We start from the raw sequence: 19,346 nt of genomic DNA, 5'->3' as shown, positions 1-19,346 counted from the left end.
TTTATTTGTTTAATTTTACATTTAGACGTTTGGAATCTAAATAGTTAAATCAATTAATGTATAGGCTATTCCAAAGTATCCACAAACGGTAGTAGAATTAGGATTTAAATTATTTGTTTTTTCTTGATGAAATAATCTTTTAATTAAAAAAAGATTAGATAAATACAATCCACCAGGTGGCAGTGTTTTACAATCATTGGGCGTTTGGAGCTTAACAGCAGAAGAAGAAACTGCTGCGATTACTGATGTGGAAGAAACAGTGATAGTTTTCAAATAATTTTTTTTTTTTAAATAATCTTTGTAAAAGAATGCTCTCCAGAATTTAGCTGATGCAAGTTTGTTCGCGTTACATGACAAGACGGTTGACAATTTTATAACATTCTCAATTGAACTACAGCCCCGCACACCATGACGTCATGTGTAGTAAACCGACGGGCAATTTAAGTATTACTTTGTCAGTTGTTTTTTTTTAAATTCAAATTAATTATAAGTCATTAAGCTGTGAACATGAGGTAACGAAATCAGAACAAAATGTAGCTTTAATCGTTAATTAAACAAATCAAACAAACGAAATAAAAGTGGAATGAATGTTCTAACCAAAAATGAAACTCTAAATTATAGACCTAACCAACAAAAGGCAAATAATTCACAGACATATTTCACCAATGGCTTTGAAACCAATCATATACTTACATTTTCATTTATTCTATATTTTGTAAGATCATGTCCATTTTAAATATATCTGGAAACTTGTTCATCAAGCTCTAATGTTTTTGTTTTCTTTTGGTTGGTTTTTGGTGGTGGCGGCGGCGGTGGGGGATTTTATGAGGACGGTCTTTAAAATAGCTAAATTTGGGGAACAGTAAAAATGATAGTAGTTGTTTTACTGTCTTAATTTACATCTGAAAAGAACCATTGATTTTTGTCCTGATAGTGTGACTTTCAAAACAAACATTTTTTAAAGGACATTTGGGTCACATGCATCAAACAATGGAGGCCACTAAACTGTCCATCTATAGTCAGGTGATCAGCGAATTTAAATATAATATGAATAATTTGTACAAAGTAAAAACAGGCAAAGAAACGAAGAGGGGAAAAAACTTCATGGACAAAAGTGTTTTGTACAAGCATGTTCTTTAGGATGCAGACTGAAAGTCCTTCAGGGCTGCGCGTTACCTTCAGATCTCATTATCAGCGTTGAACTTTTGACTGACTTTTGATTTGAGCTTTTGATTGAGCGTTTTCCTTTTTTACGCCCTCAACGCCACGACTTTTGTAACGCTTTCGGCGTCATTAACTTGTTTTTTGGCTGGCTGTGCTGATATTCGCCGCTCTTTAAAGAGGGCGCCTCTCCCCTTCTGGGGCGCCGCTTCATGATGCTCTGAGCGATCATGTGATCCATCGCTGCTTCATCCCAGATGCGTCAAGCTGCGCAGCGGAAGTAACCACAAGTCACTTACAACTACATTCGACGTAAGAGCATGAAATAGCGGCCCCAGCACACGTGCACTCTACTGCACATTACAAATAAAAAGGAAAATCAGATACTTTTTACAGCCCCCGTTAAAGCCAAAAGTGCGTTTTGTTTACGAAACGATATTTCCATTCTAAAATATTGGTGTGATATAGAATCAGTAGAATTTTTTAAAAAAAATTGAGCTCTGAGGTGTGCCAAAATACATACACATATACACGTATGTGTAAACCCGTCTATCCATATTAGCATTCTGTATAATAGATGTAAGAACCATGTTATAATTCGATTATCGACATTCATCTCTCGTAAACCTCCATTTGGCAGCGTGTCGCGCTTCGTTTTCGATCGTTTCTCTTCGCAGGTGGTTTTATTTTGAAAGGCCCAATCAGGAAGTAGAGAATGTCCCCGCGCACAGTGCAACCACGTTCGTTCCAGGGTTCCGTGAGAGCTGTTTGCCCCACCCCACCTTTTCAACTCTATCTATCTCAACATACAAATCTGAGAGACAAAATGGAGCAAAATAATGCACAGTAACTCAGAGGACCAACGCGAAAAAGCCGCTGACATCTCCCCGAATGTTTCACCGGAGCAGCTGCGGCCTGTCGGTGATTTATGAAAAAAAAAAAACGGCTCGCCGCTGGACCAGTGATTGAAAACGCCGTGCACATGTAACTATAATCTATCAACGGGAGTCCAAAAAGCCGAAAGACTTTGACAGTAGGCTGCAGCTGGGCTGAAAGTAAAGGGGGATTTCCACTCATATCACCTGGATATTGCATTCGGATCAAGGACACCCATTCGCCGAAAAGCGCATTCAGTCGCTCGGAGAAGTTTTTTTTCCCCCCTCGATGTGAGGAGAAATACAAATTAACGATACCGAGAGAAAAGGGACGGATACGGGGCCTGTGGTCGGGTCTGATCAAACCCTCTGAAAAAGACCAAACCAGCATCTGTTCGCGGGGGAGAGGAAATCGTGTTGACGTCGACCAAATATCAGGATATTATCGATCCGGATCGCTTGCAGCCTCCGGAGAACATCGTATGATGTGACGGCTTTTGAGCGAAGGTTGTTGCAGAGAAGCAAAGCCCCGGTGTAACCCTGTCATTTACATGCCGTCATTTCAAGAGGGAATATTTATGTATATAGATAGATAGATATAAACTCTCCCACCCGCCCACTGATGTGATTTAAGCCAGAGAAGGTATCGCGAATTGTCCCTAAAAATAACCTATACTATCTATAATTAACAGAGGGAGAGAGGAAAGGGAAGATCTAGCTTTGGTTGTGAGTGAAAATGAATGACACTGTGAGAGATCTACCAAGGAAGGGCTCTGGGGGAGACATTCACTGAAAAAAGATCAGATTGCAGCCCTCATTTTTGGTTTAAACGACCGTGCAAGGTGGCGTTGACATGCAACAAATTCATCCACGACCACCCTCGCGTCGACGTCGATGACTTCACTGCGGATTTCCATCCCAAAGCCCCAGACTCGCACACCGCTGCTCCGCTCCCCTCCGAGTGATCTCTGGTCCAGGATATAGCCACATCCATCCACGGTGGAGGCTTTTACAACCCACCGAGGTTTCACATCTGGCTGATGTGCATCTGGGGACATAAATGTCACTCATTCTGAACCACGTGTTCCTCTGTCGGGCCAGCCAAGGAATTTAGGATTCATTTACCCTCACCCCCCCACCCCCTTTGATCAGCACCTTCCCTCACCACCCCATCACCTCATCCATCCAACCTGCCTCCCACCCGAACCTCATCCCATTATTATTATCACCATCTCTTTATTCTGGAAGATGGGCTGTCTTGGCAATAGTAAGACTGAAGATCAGCGGAATGAGGAGAAGGCACAGAGAGAAGCCAACAAAAAGATAGAGAGGCAGCTCCAAAAAGACAAACAGATTTACCGGGCCACTCACCGGCTTCTTCTATTAGGTGGGTTTTGTTTACTTTATTGTTTGTGTTCTCGCTTAGACAACCTGTTTACACACTTAAAAAAAAAAGGTTTGCAGTATTTCGCATCTGGTAACGGGGAAATATCAACAAATGATGCAATAGGAGGGTGATGTCACCCCGTGGTGTCTGGACACCGTCCTGTCTCCTGCATTCTTGGACGATCGTGGAGCAGGAGGAACATGTGAGATGGCTGGCAGAAGGATATTGAGCAACAGCAGCACACGGAGGCTCCCAGACCTCCGATCGGCCTTTATTCAGGCCTGTCTCTTTCCCGTCCCTCACAGAAGACAAATAGTGCATTAGGACATTTGTGCTAGTCCACATGTGTCAAACTCAGTCCTCGAGGGCCACGATCCTGCCGGGTTTTCTGTCCTACCAGGCTGAAACTGCATTCAAAACCCGGCAGGAACGTGGCCCTCGAGGACTGGGTTTGACATGCCTGTCCCGTCCTTTAATGTAACCCTTCAGTGATGTGATCTCACATTACCCGATATTGTTTTTTTTTAACAAACACATTTACAGGTGTGATATTCGATGTGGCTGCAGCTTTTACCATCTCGACCTGGGTGTCATGATGTCAATCTTAAGGCCCACGCTGCTATCCTCCATCGAGCAAATTGGGATTATTCTAAGCATTATTAGTCCCTTTCATTATTATCTGAATCTGGTCATGCAGGGTAGCCCCCCCTCCCCATTGAAACATTGACTTGAATGTTTAAACTTTAGTGAATTTCTCTGATTGGTGTCTGCTAGACCGTCCTCACTCGTTCCGTTAGCTGAAGGGGGGTGGGGGTGGGGTGGGCTGTGCATTGAATCAGTCCAGGTGATGCAGGTGTTCAGTTGCCATCACTTCATCTGGTTTGAGGTGGATTTTTGTTGGGGAACAATTATATGTGTGTTGGTGAGAGACTGATTTTTCCCATTTCTGTCGTCTTGCAGGTGCTGGTGAATCAGGGAAAAGCACAATAGTGAAACAGATGAGAATACTGCACGTAAACGGCTTCAATGCAGAGTAAGTGTTGCTCTCCAACACACGGGTTTAGCACACAAACCAGAGCATTCAAACCATTATTAATGAATAATTATAATTCACATTTACTCGATACATTCAAGGGAACTTAGTAGTAAAAAGACAGACAGAGACTATTAATTCTGAGCTAAATCATGAAAAAAATAGGGAAAGCTGTCCAAAATGTGGTCATTTATAACTAAATCAATAGTTGTCTGTCAGTGAACATATTAAACATTTGGTTGTTTAGTAATTGGGTGTAATTATCTTTCCAACATTTCTACCAAAGTTAATTTAGTTTAGAAATGAACATTCATTGATTTAATTAGACATGTTTTGTTGGATAAATGCTCGTTTGTTCAATAGAGATAAATAAATGGAGGGTTTCATTGTAATTTGGATCTCCCTGATTTATTTTTTTATATATTTAGTTTTATATTTAGTAAATAAAAATTAACTATTAATAATCTTCAAGCTTTGCTGGAGCTCCCACTTCCTCTCATTTAACAAAGTAACATAACTTCCTTTTGTTTTGAGTTTTTGTTTGTGCTTTTTTTTTAATATACCATGACAACAATACATGGTTTTGTCTGTTAAGTTTAAAGAAAAGGCAGATGTTTTGGGATTCTCGGTAATGTTTCTCAGTAACTCTCCAATTTTTTGTAACACAAAAAGCGCCCTTTATCCATTTTAGGATTTTGTGGAAATATTGCCGCGGGCCTTTGCCAGCTACCTCGTGAATTTCCTACAAGTCTCTGCCAAAGGAACGGGACGGGAAGGAGTCACATTTTATCCTTCATTAGGGTGCTCTTCATAGAAAGGGGCTTCGGGGCGCGGAGCGTCCTCACGTGCTCGCAGCACACGCGGACCTCAGTCAACGGATCTTCTGTTCGGATGCGGCGACAAATCTTCTGTTGGATGTCGCTTCCTAGAAATATGGAGCTCCGGGGGTTTTTGGTGTCTTGCTCCGGCCAGACGTTATGGTCTCGATGGGTTTTCCTTCGTGGTGTGGGGTAGCTAAGGGGGCTGGAGGGGGAGTAGAGTTTGGGTCCTTGATAGAGAAGCCGCTCCTCACATCAGACACCTGATGCTTCCCCAGTAAGGGCCTATAACAAGGAAACACATCTAGCTACACATCTGGCCGTCTGCTTATGGCTTTATTGATTATTGATAAGGCTGCTGGGTCGATTCGGTCGTCACCCAAAACACTCTTCAGATGTTTTCTCCCACCAGTTTTTCAATAGCCATGAATGTGCTGATTATTTCCAAACGTCGGCAGCTTTTGTTCGAAAAATGCAGTTGTTGTTTTTCACTCTTCTGTTTAAAGTCAAATATTAGGAATCGCTTGATCAGTGTGAGAGTTGGGTTGGCCTCTCCTCTTGATCGAACATTTCCTTGCTAGACGCACACAGTGCTTATTAACGGTTATTAAACTTGAGGAAAAACAAACAATTTAGAAAGCTCTTAAACGACTCGTTATGGACAAAAGTTCTGCGTCAGGTTCCACTGTGGGTGCAGTGAGCTCTCGCATCACGGTGGGGGGTTAATACATTTCTAAAGCCCTGCAACTATCAATAATTTGATGTTCTGTGTTGTCGTCCAATTATAACGCAAAACGTTGGGAGAATTAAAATAAAAAGAAATTATAGCTCACGTTTTCCCCCCATCCAGGCCTCGGCAGGCTTTTATTTTAGCGTAAAGCGGCACATTTTCATTCAAACGCTGAAAATAAAGCAGTGCAAACAGGACTTCCCCAGTCCTGCTGTTGTATCTGCGGACTCTAAAGCCGACACACACGGCTGCCATGTTTCCTTTTCTCTCTGGTCACTGCTGGTGTTAGATTGAGAAATCAGCCACTAGTTCCTTTCATTCAGCAGATTTCTGTATCAGCTCCACTTTTCAGCCATCAAACTTTTGCAAGGCTGAATCTGGGAGGCGGCCGGCTTGGTTTGGGAATGAGCCGCGTGACATCGGGCCTTTCCAGCTGATATCGGTGGCGCTTGCTTAAGCTGATCGCCGCGATGCCGAAATCCTCGTGAATCCCGTTTGTTCTAACAGCAATTGGCAGACGAATGCAGGGCACCTGTGAGAACGTCTCACACACTCGAGGAGCGGCACAGGAGAAGCAGCCTATCTGGAGCAGGTGGAACACTCGTGTCTGCTGTCTGGTGCTGGAGCTCCAGGCTGACCAGCAAAAGTCGGACAGTTGTTCAGAAGTTTCTACTGCGTCAATCTGGTCGTTGTGTGATGAAATGAGAAACGACGGTTGTTTTTCACCATTCCCACACCTGAGTCTCCTGCTCTCATCAATCTAGACAGATATCTGCCCCTTTTCCACCAACATTTATTACCTGGTTTTTTTTGGGGTTTTTTTTGTCAACTTGAGTAATTAAATTTGCGACGTGATGACGTGTGATTTAAAAAGTCTCCGAATCTTGCTTAAGATTCTCTAGCTTTTCATGAATCTGCCCCACATTGAGAGCTGAAGCTCGGCGGATGTTCATTCATACTTCTTTTACAGTTCTGCCTCAGCAAACAGCCGGGACGTCTTCGTCCGCCCACTTTCAAAAGGATCAAAACGCAAACAAACTAAAGATTGCAGAAATGAAATAAAAGCTCTTCCTCAGCACACACACACACACACACACCCGTCCAGCGAAAATTCTGGGGACTCTGGAAAATCCAACCCCCTACTAGGTACTTTTTTAGAGGAAGTTTGGGGTTGAGGCAGAGTTTTATAGATGGAAATACACAAAGGCTTTTCAACATCCCGAGTAAATAATAAAAGTTCTTGCTGTAGAAAAGGGTCTACAACTTTCAAAGTTTTTCCTCCAGTATTTAGAAAGAATATAGTGGACAATCCCTCTGCATCGCCGTTTGCTTGAACGCCTCATCGCTGTATCGCATTAAATGGTAATAATAACCTGAACCTTCCTCTGACCTTCACAGGGAGAAAAAGCAGAAAATCCGGGACATTAAAAACAACATTAAAGAAGCTATAGAGGTAAGAACTTACAAGTTGTTTTTTTTATGTGCTGTGAATGTCAAAGGGAATTTTCTCCGATTCGATCATCCCAGTACAGGGACGATTTTTACCATTACAAAGTGAGTGTTCATGTTTTTAAGAATTAAGCGTATTTTCTTGGGTTGACTCAATGTAGACAATTGTGGCTGCCATGACAACACTCACACCGCCGTGCAAGTTAGCCAGTCCCGAAAACCAGTGCCGAATTGATTACGTCATGAAGCAAGCACACCATAAGGATTTCGAGTTTCCTTCGGTAAGTTGAACCTTTTCTGACTTGGGAGCTGTGGGCGAACAGACGGCCGCTCTTCTTCTTCTCTGACGGTTCCTTTTGATACGACCACGCACATACGTGCACAAAACTATTATTGTGATCCATACAGTATCCATGATTTCAAGGTTCTGACACTGTATATTTGAATGGAAGTGAGCAAAAGTCATCGGAAAATGGCCCATTTTTAGGAGGGAAACTGCAGCCATGAGGCTTGTTTTCCTCTATTGTGAGCAGAAATGATGGTGTTCGGTGATTGTGCTCATGCTTCTGCACAATTGTTTCCAAAGCTAATGGCTTTTTTTGTTTGTTTAAGCTGTAGACTTTCTTTGTAATTCACATGGCTGCAGCCTGGAGTGTGTCACGCTCTGATTCAGTAATTAGCGAGTACACGTCCATTTGGGAGCCCGTCGGTTGAACAAGACGCTCACCTGAGACCAACACACTACCTTTGCGCTAATTGTTTGTAATATCCCAAATGTGTCAGGAGGGACTTGTCCTCGAGACACACATGCTGACTGATTACAAACTCTGGTGTGTTCTGATCCCAACAACAAAGATGGTCCACCAAAACCAGTGTTTGGGTTTTTTTTGACTTTATAAAGTGACATTTCTCCATTTTTTACTTAATGTTTTATTCAGATTTATCTCCCTTTGTGTTTAAAAAATGCTTTGTGGAACTGAAAAAACTTTAAACTTTAGAAAAGCTACAACTTCTACAAATGGATTCCGACCTGATCCAGACATACATCCTAAAAAGAAGTGTTTCTTCCTCCTCGGTCCACTCTCCCCCTACAGGGCCTTGAGCCTTACTAGCTAGTACAACTGATGCCCTCTGAATTTAGTGGAAAATAGAATAGAAGTCCTCAATCTATTGTCCAAAATATGATCTTGCTTTCCTCTGTGTTTCCTATCAGTTACATTACAGATAATAAATGATTTTCCACATTATGTTGATAACGAATACTCTGCTTCTCAATCATACCATTGTAATGATTAACTCTTTGGTAGAGGGCTTCAATTATAAGGCTGAACATATTGAGTTTTGTATTTTTATGTAAGCAACGTGTGTGCCAACACAAGATGACATCTCTAATGCAGAAGGATAAAATGTAGCACTGCTAGCAGCGCAAGCTAGTCCTAGCAAATGCTCCCTTCCTGCGGATGCTTCTTAGCCAGACCAGTACTGAAAACTATTTTAAAAGAAAGAAAAGGATTAATTCGGAAGATAAACAGAGCCTGTGTGTTTCCTCATGTAGCACCTCCTGCACTGACAGTGGCTGGCTGTTGCTCATGGGGTGTCTCCACAATTAGATTTGTGTTTTGCCAGTGGGACATTCAGCGCCGCAGAGAGCGCAGATGCAGAACATTTTTATTGATTCCATTTTTAAAGAGTGATTGTTACAGGAAAATGCTGACACAGATAATTGGCCAAATGCCCCTATAATGAGCCGGGAGGATGATCAATCGACCTGTAATTTAACCTGATCTGGGTGCAGGATGCAGTTTGATAAGCAGCCTTCGCTGCCACTTGACGGTCTGGTTCTGCAGTAGGAAAATCTGAGGGATGAACACCGCTGCTACTTCTTCTGAGTCCAGTCTGTCTGTCCAGTCTGTCTGTTCCAGCCAGTCATTCTGCGCTTCCAAACATTCATATATTTTAGTCCTCAGTGGTCATTGTGTAAATGGTTATAAGAAGGATGTATAATTATATACAGGTCCTTTAATGGACTGACTGCAGATAAATGTGAGGAGATAGGCCCCTTTGAAGAACTTGCCAAGTCTTGTGTGAGGAGGAAAGCTGCTTTTTTTTCCTCCTTCATGAACTCAATAACCTCTACTGTTTCCAGCCTCTGAATGAGGCTGCCCATCAGCTTCCTCTCTGCAATCATTTTGAAATCCTTTGGAAATACCTCGCAGCCCCACAATTTTATTGTTTTACCCTCTGCTGATGTCTACTTAAACAGTTTGCATTGTTTCCTGCCCTTTATTGCAGATCTCTTTCGTTTTAGGGCTAAAACTCTATTGTTCTCTACATTCAGTCATCTTCAGGGTATTTTTGCAGCATCATCGTGGTTTTATAATGTCAGAGGATAAAAATGCAAACACACCAGTCTGTTAAGCCACTGGGTCAATGGGACCGCTGTCCTGTTTTTTTTTTTTTTTATGCGTTAAGGCTTTAGTGCTTCATTCCCTGTATGGGCAGCGATGTCAGGTGACATGCTAACGTTGAAGCAGCCAGTCAGGAATGTGGCTGAAGCACTGGCAGACTGGCACATGACATGTAGCTGTTTTACCGCCACCTGCACCCCCGGAGATCCACGTTAGCTCTTTTGTGCAGGCCGAGTATGTGGCCGTGCTCCTTTTGTGTTTGCAACGACGGAGGGAGGCTTTTGATTTACATGCAATTGTGCAGTGTTTATTTGCTGTTGGCGCATAACTGCACAGTCAATTTCACTCTCATTAACCAGGGCCACTAATTAATGGATCGCTGGTCAGTCGCAGTTCAAACAGCTTGTGTCCCAAAAAAGCTGTGGAGAGTGTGGGTGTTTTTCTGTGTGTGTGTGTGTGCGTGTGTGTGCGTGTGTGTGCATGTGTGTGCAGGTCTCTGCCACAGCACTCCCTGTACTCTTGGAAACCTGAAGAGCTAAAAATGTTCTGATGTGTCTGTATTTATAGAAAGCCTGATTTGCTGTTATTTCCTGCCCTCTCTTTCCAGGAGTTTTATGACCACACAAAAATCCTCTGGCAGGACGAGGGCGTGCGAGCGTGCTGGGAAAGGTCCAATGAATATCAACTGATTGACTGCGCAAAATAGTAAGTCTCCTTTCCTTAAGTCCGCTCTTTTCCTCATTCCTGTCCACGTTTTCTTTAAACGTGCGGTCCGTGGCCTCGCGCTGATGTTGAAGAGGTCTAAAATGTTGTCACCGTGCCACACGCGTCATGTTCTGGATGTATCGTGGGTGACCTTAGACACAGAACCAACTGGGCTCCTGCGGCTGCTGTCATAACGTGCTAACTTATGTAGCTTCCAGCTAACGTCCCTCAGGCCCACACGTGGCTGTGATGTGGGTCCATAAACACGTGTAGGTCCAACTTTGGATGGTCTCGGTTCAGCCCGAGTCATCTGAACGGGCTCCTGCTCTGTGTGATACTGAAGGCTTCGTGTGGCCAGAGCAGGTTTTGTGTATTGTAAACAAAGACGATTGTTCTTTTGTACGTCCTCAAAGTCGCCTCGCTTGTCGAGGTCACGGGCGGCCGTGCTGAGGTGCTGAGGGTGGAGACACCAGCAGAACCACCGTCACGGTTCATGTAGGGCCTCGCAAACTCAGTCTCGGGTGACTTGTGGTTTGAGATTCTCAACAGAGTTCCTTTCCTGTCCTTTCTTGTCCTGTCCTGTCCTGTCCTGTCCTTTCCTTTCCTGTCCTGTCCTGTCCTGTCCTGTCCTGTCCTGTCCTTTCTTTTCCTTTCCTTTCCTTTCCTTTCCTTTCCTTTCCTTTCCTTTCCTTTCCTTTCCTTTCCTTTCCTTTCCTGTCCTGTCCTGTCCTGTCCTGTCCTGTCCCGTCCTTCCTTTCCTTTCCTGTCCTGTCCTGTCCTTCCTGTCCTGTCCCTGTCCTGTCCTTGTTATGGATCAGATGCTGGGCCTGGTGGCCAGACCGGAAGTCCCTCCGGCCGTGCCCCCCCCCCCCCGTGTAAACGGAGAAGCAGAGAAAGAGAGGGGGAGCTATATTTAACCCAGTCAGGCTGCAGAAGGAGAAGAGAAAGAGCGACTGTTAGCAAAGAGACAACTTCAGCATTTTAGGTGGAAGTGAAGTGTTGGTGTCGATCAGCGGTGCCAGCTCCCCCCGCGCGGGGGGGGGGGGGGGTCATTTTAAAACCTCGGTAAAGTTTTGAAACAGGAGAACGCTTCTGATGTAGGCGTTTCCCCCTCCTGACTGGTTTATGCAGTTATCCACCCTGATGTCGTCACCTTGCTCACATGTAGGAATTTTAAAAAAAAGTTTAAAAAGTGTGTGTGTGTATAAAAATACCATCAACTCGCTCAGTTTATTCACTATCATTTATAAAGCGTTACACCCCGTGACCTGAGCGGGAAACCGACCAAAACAAAACCTGTGCAAGTGCAGACGGCCGTCGTCATCATCGCGCACCGTGGGTCAGAAATATCGGGCGTCTTTATGGGCTGCCTAAAATAGGCCCTTTAATAGCAGCTTTATAGCCGCCATCTGCATCCAGTGACTCAGACGCTGCTCAGGTCCAAAAATGTTTCGCTCAAAAGAAGACCGGGATTCGCCCGCGTCTCGTCGGGGCGGCGATGACGCTGCGGCCCTCGCCAAACGTCACCTGGCGTGACGACGTCGCCGCCCCGGCGCCGATTGCCTCTGTTGAAATATTCGCAAATGATTTTTACTCTCAAGGGGAGAGAGAAAGACGGCGTCGTAACGTAGCTGAGCAACGGGCTGCACAAAGGAGTTTCCTTAGTCATGGGGGGGGGCAGGAGAACGCATGTAGCATCAGTCAGCTAGTGGAGGTCACATGGTTAACCTGCCGTCCTCTGAGCTTCTCTTTTCTTCTTCTATGCTTTACTTCCTCCTGTTTTTGTCCTGTTGGTGTTCCCTTTGTCCCTTTTTCTCCTCTCTTTGTTTGTGGTTTTATTTCTGGCTGTTTGCTTCTAGAGACGACGGAATCTTACTCTTCCGTCTTTTTTAACGTGAAGTTTCACTCTTTCTTTCCTTGGTCACTGTGGCTGCTGATATGTTCCATCTTTCGTTGTTCATTTTATGTTCCTTCCCTTTTCTCTACGTGCTCTACATTCTCCTCTTTCGCCCCTTTTTCTCTTCTGTCACGTCCTCTGATTTTTTCACTCCCCTCTTCTGTCATTCCTCATTTCCCTTCTATCTGTGCAGCTTTCTTTCTCCCTCCCTGTCTCTCCCTCTTTCTGGCCTCTCTCCAGTCGCAAAAGATTTGGAGCTGATTGTCTATTTATAGCGCCCGTGGGTTCTGTCCCATGACAACCAAGCTGGAGGCCAGGGCGCCAGGGAGCTATTTTTGGAGCAGCGCTGTAATGTTAGACACAGCATTCTCTCCTGCTCTCTCTCTGTCTGTCTCCCTCGCTCGGTCGCACTGGTGCTGTCTCTGTCTCCCACTCTGTCTTTCTAGCTCTTGCTGTCTCTCTCTATATATACATAAACTGTCTCTTGTCTTGCTGTCTCTGTCTCTGTCTTCTGTCTCTGTCTCTTTGCTGTCTCTCTCTCTGTTGCTGTCTCTGTCTCTGTTGCTGTCTCTCTCTCTGTTGCTGTCTCTGTCTCTGTTGCTGTCTCTGTCTCTGTTGCTGTCTCTCTCTCTGTTGCTGTCTCTGTCTCTGTTGCTGTCTCTCTCTCTGTTGCTGTCTCTGTCTCTGTTGCTGTCTCTGTTGCTGTCTCTGTTGCTGTCTCTGTTGCTGTCTCTGTCTCTATTGCTGTCTCTGTTGCTGTCTCTATTGCTGTCTCTGTTGCTGTCTCTGTTGCTGTCTCTGTCTCTATTGCTGTCTCTGTTGCTGTCTCTGTCTCTATTGCTGTCTCTGTTGCTGTCTCTGTCTCTGTTGCTGTCTCTGTTGCTGTCTCTGTTGCTGTCTCTCTCTGTCTCTGTCTCTGTTGCTGTCTCTCTCTCTATTGCTGTCTCTGTTGCTGTCTCTGTCTCTGTTGCTGTTGCTGTCTCTGTTGCTGTCTCTGTCTCTATTGCTGTCTCTGTTGCTGTCTCTGTTGCTGTCTCTCTCTGTTGCTGTCTCTGTCTCTGTTGCTGTCTCTGTCTCTGTCTCTGTCTCTGTTGCTGTCTCTCTCTGTTGCTGTCTCTGTCTCTGTTGCTGTCTCTGTCTCTGTCTCTGTCTCTGTTGCTGTCTCTCTCTCTCTGTTTGCTGTCTCTCTTCTGGCCACCTGTCCTGTCCTTCTCTTTCCACCTTTAGATCAATCAAGTGCGTGTTTTTGACTGTTTTTGGGATGCCTGTGCAGAGATTTCTTATGTAAACCTTGTTGTTGTGTTTTTGTGTGTTTGAACAGAGATGATGGTAACTTAATTTTATTCAGCTGGATCCTAAAAACAGAACCATCAACAGGTTGAATCTCCTGCAGATATGAATGAGTCGTTTTTGGAAGCATAATAGTGTCAGCCGCATCGTGTGTGTGTGTCTGTGTGTGTGTGTGTCTGTGTGTGTGTGTGTGTGTGTGTAACCACTAATGAGTGAGTCACATGTGAGACGAAGCCAATCCAATGTGATGCAATTGTGTTTTATTATATAAACTATGAGCAGAAAAGTGTGCTTTAACTTTAACATATTTTTTTAACTTGTTGTGAGTTTGTGTGCGTGTGTGTGTGTATGTGTGTGTGTGTGTGTGTGTGTGCGCATTGTAATCCCTTTTCACGATTAGGTTATCCTAACAGTCACCCTTTAATGAGATGTAGTGTGTGTGTGTGTGTGTGTGCGTGTGTGCTGGATGGGAGACATTCCTGGAGTTAAAAGAAAATCAGACCTGCTGCTTATATGGGGATCTTTTGTTTGAGCTCTTTCTCATTTAATTTTGAAATATTTTTTAATCCATTCAAAAAATGGAAATTACAGGTCTGGCTTTAAAACACACACACACACACGCACACACACACACACACACACACACCCTTTTAATTCAAGTTTAAATAGGAACAACTACTTGGTTTTTTTATTACCACTGAGTCACACCAATGAAATAAATATTAAATGAGGAGGAATTACCTCGAGACTAAACAAAATTCACTTTATCATTGTTGTAAACTATTAGTTTTACCTCCTGATGCGTCGCGTGTATGTGTGTGTGTGTGTGTGCCACCCCAGAATAACCCTAACAGGTTCAACATATCACTGCGGCCCTCTCTGTTACCGGGACGGCCACTTTTATTTGGTTCAGCTCCTGCTCTGGTTATTATTGGCAGCGCTCCTATTAACAGGGAGACCTGCTAAAAAGTGAGCCGTGTGTTTGTCCTGGGCGTGTTGACGCCTCAGACCGGAGCTGTAGATAAACAGTTCGACCCCGTGCGACTGAGAGGTTTCAGAATCGGTAACATCCACGTGGTGTGTTTAGCCACGCGGGAACAGAGACGTTTGCGGGGAGACGGAGCGGGAACGTCGTTGAGGAGGTTTGAGCGGCGTGACGGGACAGTTCTCTGAGGGTTCTGTCTGAGACTCGGGGAAACAGGCTGCGTAAAGACCGACTGGCTGTTTCATTTCCTCCATGTGTGTTTTTTAGGGCTGTTACCTGCAGCCCTGCTGTCACATTTCACCCCTGCCTGCCACATTCCTGATTATCTCAGAGGGGGTCACATACCTCCGCCCGCTGCTGCCGCCGCCGCCGCCGTTCGGGCCAGTCGGATGAGCTGGCAATAACAAAAAACAAAAAATGGAAGCAACTCTTTAGCTAAACATTAGAGGATTCTAACAGGAAATGTGTTAGTGTTGTAAGTTAAGTAAACACAACTGTCGGGGTTATCTGCTCATTTACGAGAAAATCTGGAGTTTTTTTACTTGTTTTTGAATTTTTCACTTCGGCCGTGACTCAAACTCAAAGTTGCTTTTTTAAGACATTTTTTTAAAGGATCCTTTGGTTTGAATTCGACAGTATTTGAAACAGGAGGTGTGACTCACTTTGTGATTCTGAAAAGAATTAACCCAGAAAAATCAATCCAAATAATTAGGACAGCAGCTATCGAATCTTTCAGTCATCGGATATTGTTTGGAAAACCTCGCTCAAGTGATCGGATAAAACGGATTTTTGCTTGGCTAAAGCGCAGTTATAAATACACGAGATAAATACTTTCCCTGAACTCTTCCATCTTCCTGGGTGAGTTAAGCACCTTGCGCCACATTAAAAGTAGCTTATGCGAAATACTGTGTTTGAGCTTTTCATTTCAATAAACAATATCTCGAAGTAGAGAAATTTCCTTGATAATTTGTAACGGAGTTCTTCGAGGAATCACCTACAGCTGTATCGGCCTGGCGGCCTCCACCCCGCCTGCGATTTTCTTTACCGAACTTTGACTGCGGCAGTTCTGCTTTTTCCCCTTGAGGAATTGTCGTACATAAACTTTTCATTTTGTAATAAACGAGGCTCGTGGGACTTGTTCCAGTTGTTGGTTATTTATTGCTTTATTGTAGCGCCCCCCTCCTCGGAATTTGAAATTAAGTTTTCTGTCCATCTTTTTCTTATTTGTAACGGGATTTTTGGAGGGAGAAGCAAGCCATGCTTGTGATGCGATCGGATGTGTTTTCGTGACGTGTATGACAAGAAAATTATAAATTTATAATTTTGTCTCCAAATTCCTGCTTGTGTAGCCGTGCAGGGTTCAGGCCGCTGATCTTTCCACCGCAGGAGCAACTCCTGTTTTCCTTCCTACATCATGTTTCCTCAACACATCATAAACTACCGTCAGGATATTGGCATAAAAGAACCGTTTGTGTCCATGTTTACATCCTGTAACCGTATCCAGTGAGTCGGAGGAGGCACTTGTCTGCGTGCTGTATGTAGAAAAACTTCCGTGCTGGACATCTGTTTTTTTTTTTCCATAGAACAAATCAGCTTGATTTTTTTCAGGGTTCTGATTGTGTTTCCCGAGCCGGTCAATTCTGAAGAGGCTCGGCTGTGGAGGCACCTCCAGCGTGTCCCTGGTACGCTCTTTCTGAGAATGCTTCTCGCACGCTTTAATGGCCGGCGCAAATATGGGTCAGTTAATCGGAAAAGTCAGCACGCGTTCGGGAAGGCACGCTGTAGAACAGCGCAGCTTCGGCCTGCATACCCGCCCACGCACGCACACACACACCACACACTCTCTCACCCTGTGAGAACTACTACAGCGGCTCCATTGACGAGGCTTCTCTGGCCTGACAGAGCGAAGCTGCTGCTGGTGACTCAGACGGGCTGCTTCTCTCCCACGCAGGAGTAAAGTCAGCGCCCCCTGGTGGTCGTTCATGGGGAAACATCTCCCTCCTCTGGTCTGCATCATGCGGCGCAGACTTCACCTTCTCCCCACAGACTAATTGAGTGTGTTCTCGTCTTCCTGTTGCAGTTTCTTAGACAGGATCGAGGTGGTCAGACAGAGCGACTACACGCCTACAGATCAGGTGACGTAGAAACCTGATCCCACAACACCAAACAGTTTCCTTTCCTTTTGGCTTAACACCTTTAGGCACATGATTTTTTTTTTTAAAATTTACTATTCAGGATCTGTTGAGATGCAGAGTGTTGACATCTGGGATCTTTGAGACAACCTTTCAAATAGACAAAGTCAATTTCCAGTAAGTTTGGTTTGCTGTTCTGTTTTAATGGATAATTTGGGGATGTATTTATCTATATGTCCAGTTTTCTTAGTTTAATTTTCTCTGTCCCAGTATGTTCGATGTTGGCGGCCAGCGAGACGAACGCCGGAAATGGATCCAGTGTTTCAACGGTAAGTTATCTGTCTGTAAATTCCGGCAGTGACACCAGTAACAGAATGATAAGTTTTGGTGGGTTTTTGCCAGATGTTTGAAAGGCTGGTCTTTGTAATGCAGATGTGACAGCCATCATCTTTGTGGTAGCGAGCAGCAGCTATAACATGGTGATCAGGGAAGACAATCAGACCAACCGACTTCAGGAAGCCCTCAACCTGTTCAAGAACATCTGGAACAACAGGTCAGCGCTGCCCAGCTTTGAGTGTCTGAACCAGAATCTTTGTGTCATTGGGGTTCCTGTTGTTTCTTCAGGCAGGATTTCGAAATGGAAAAAAATCCCCATATTAATTGCATCGTTCTCCTCTGCAGGAGCCTTTTCTTCCCTGAACATGATAAATAATTGTATTTTTCTACATCCAGGTCCTATTAAAGAAAAACATTCCCTGCAGGGAAATCCAGATTAAAATCTGCTGCTGACTGAAGGTGCTCTTCATCTCACTTTCACAGGTGGCTACGCACCATTTCGGTTATCCTCTTCCTCAACAAGCAGGACCTGCTAGCTGAGAAGGTTTTGGCAGGAAAGTCCAAGATTGAAGATTATTTCCCAGAGTTTGCACGTTACACCACGCCTGATGATGGTAGGAAGTGGAACACGCGCATCAGTTCACAGCCATTATCCTTCCAGACCTGTTGAATTTTCTGTTCTTTATCATCTTTATCTGATGATTCTCATTATTTTTTTGAGGGAGCATACGGGCACCTAAATGCTCCAGTTGTTTTTGCCAGCCTTCCCATTATTTTGCCCTACTTACATGAGCAGTGCTGGGAATAGTTTTATCATTTGCATATAATCCTCCGCTTGTCTAATCCTCGTCTTTCGGCTCCTGACAGCAATACCAGAGCCAGGCGAAGATCCTCGTGTCACAAGGGCAAAGTACTTTATTCGGGATGAGTTTTTGGTACGTCCCCATGTGATCGTCCTCATTCAGTATTTCGTGAAGAACAATCTGTACGTATATTGCTGCAGTGCTAACACGACTGTGCTTTTGTGTACGTCACAGAGGATCAGCACAGCCAGCGGCGACGGACGGCATTACTGTTACCCCCACTTCACCTGTGCGGTGGACACGGAAAACATCCGCCGTGTCTTCAGTGACTGTCGTGACATCATCCAGCGGATGCACCTGCGGCAGTACGAGCTCTTGTGATGGACAGCAGCCGCACGTGCTCCACTTTACTCTCCGCCGACCTGTCCCTCCCCCACAGACAAACACCACAATAATCCAAACAGCAAGAAAATGACCACCTTACACCCCGATCCTTCCTACGCTGTCCCAATTAAAAACATTTGAAAAACATAGTACATCAACAGCCGCCGTATCATCCAGGACTGAGGCTTCACTTTCAACCTCAAGGGATGGTCAAGAATTGAGCCCCTCCTCTTTTTTTATCTGTCGCAGATTAAAAACACACGACAACATAAAACATCGAGAACTTTGGAAGAGAGAAGATACACACACACACACACACACACACACACTCGCTAAAAAATCAACGCCGTCAAGCTTTTAACATTTACCAGAGTTTCTTCTCTGCTGGTTGAAGAAGAAAGTCGAAGGAACGGCAAACGTACAGAGTGCACGCTTGTGTGTGTGCACATGTACGTGCAACTCCTACAGCCCCACAGATCACATGACCTTTTCTTCATTTAACCATTTGAGGTGCGTTGAAGAAATACAGCAAAAAAGGAAAAAAAGATCAAATATCGTTAAATGCATACATTCATGCATATCATTGAACTTCATGCAAGGCAAAAAACACACTAGCTATATATACAGATATTTATATATGTGTGTATATAAATATTATATATTCCTGTAGTAACACAATTCAACTTTTTTTTTTTTTTTTTTACCCTATGTTGTTGGTGTACGTTGTGTGATCACCTTTTGTGCACCATCTGAGCACCCCACACACACACATGTACACACAGAAAACCCTATACCCCTGCTGCTATTACTTGTTTAACATACGGAAAATCTGAGGAAAAGCGGCTCAAAAATAAAAACATGAAGTCAAGGAAGATGTTTTTTCTTGGGATTACACACACACACACACAAACACACTCTCCTTCCCACGCCACTCTCTCCCCTTCATTATTATT

The 19,346-nt window shown here is 44.3% G+C and overlaps 1 protein-coding gene across 1 annotated transcript; it reads left to right on the top strand.

Moving 5' to 3' along the window:
• The first annotated feature begins 1,898 nt into the window (after positions 1-1,898).
• Positions 1,899-18,929, top strand: LOC101065996 (guanine nucleotide-binding protein G(s) subunit alpha). The gene is made up of 12 exons (XM_003973427.3): positions 1,899-3,423; positions 4,384-4,456; positions 7,403-7,457; positions 7,615-7,734; positions 10,469-10,566; positions 16,819-16,873; positions 16,974-17,047; positions 17,141-17,199; positions 17,303-17,423; positions 17,690-17,820; positions 18,074-18,141; positions 18,244-18,929. The coding sequence occupies exons 1-12, from the start codon at positions 3,285-3,287 to the stop codon at positions 18,388-18,390; spliced, it is 1,140 nt and encodes a 379-aa protein (XP_003973476.1). The 5' UTR covers positions 1,899-3,284; the 3' UTR covers positions 18,391-18,929.
• Positions 18,930-19,346: the final 417 nt, after the last annotated feature.

Source organism: Takifugu rubripes, chromosome 19 (genome assembly GCF_901000725.2).
Source record: "Takifugu rubripes chromosome 19, fTakRub1.2, whole genome shotgun sequence".
In the NCBI taxonomy this organism is placed as follows: Eukaryota; Metazoa; Chordata; class Actinopteri; order Tetraodontiformes; family Tetraodontidae; genus Takifugu; species Takifugu rubripes.
This window is presented reverse-complemented; position numbering and strand designations above follow the sequence as displayed.

What these genes read in the sequence shown, in the direction of transcription:
- LOC101065996 (XM_003973427.3), top strand. Translation starts at nt 3,285, where the DNA reads ATGGGCTGTCTTGGCAATAGTAAGACTGAAGATCAGCGGAATGAGGAG. An exon ending in TCACCGGCTTCTTCTATTAG is followed by an intron (nt 3,424 to 4,383) that starts GTGGGTTTTGTT and finishes GTCGTCTTGCAG; the next exon opens with GTGCTGGTGAATCAGGGAAA. An exon ending in AGGATTTCGAGTTTCCTTCG is followed by an intron (nt 7,735 to 10,468) that starts GTAAGTTGAACC and finishes CTCTCTTTCCAG; the next exon opens with GAGTTTTATGACCACACAAA.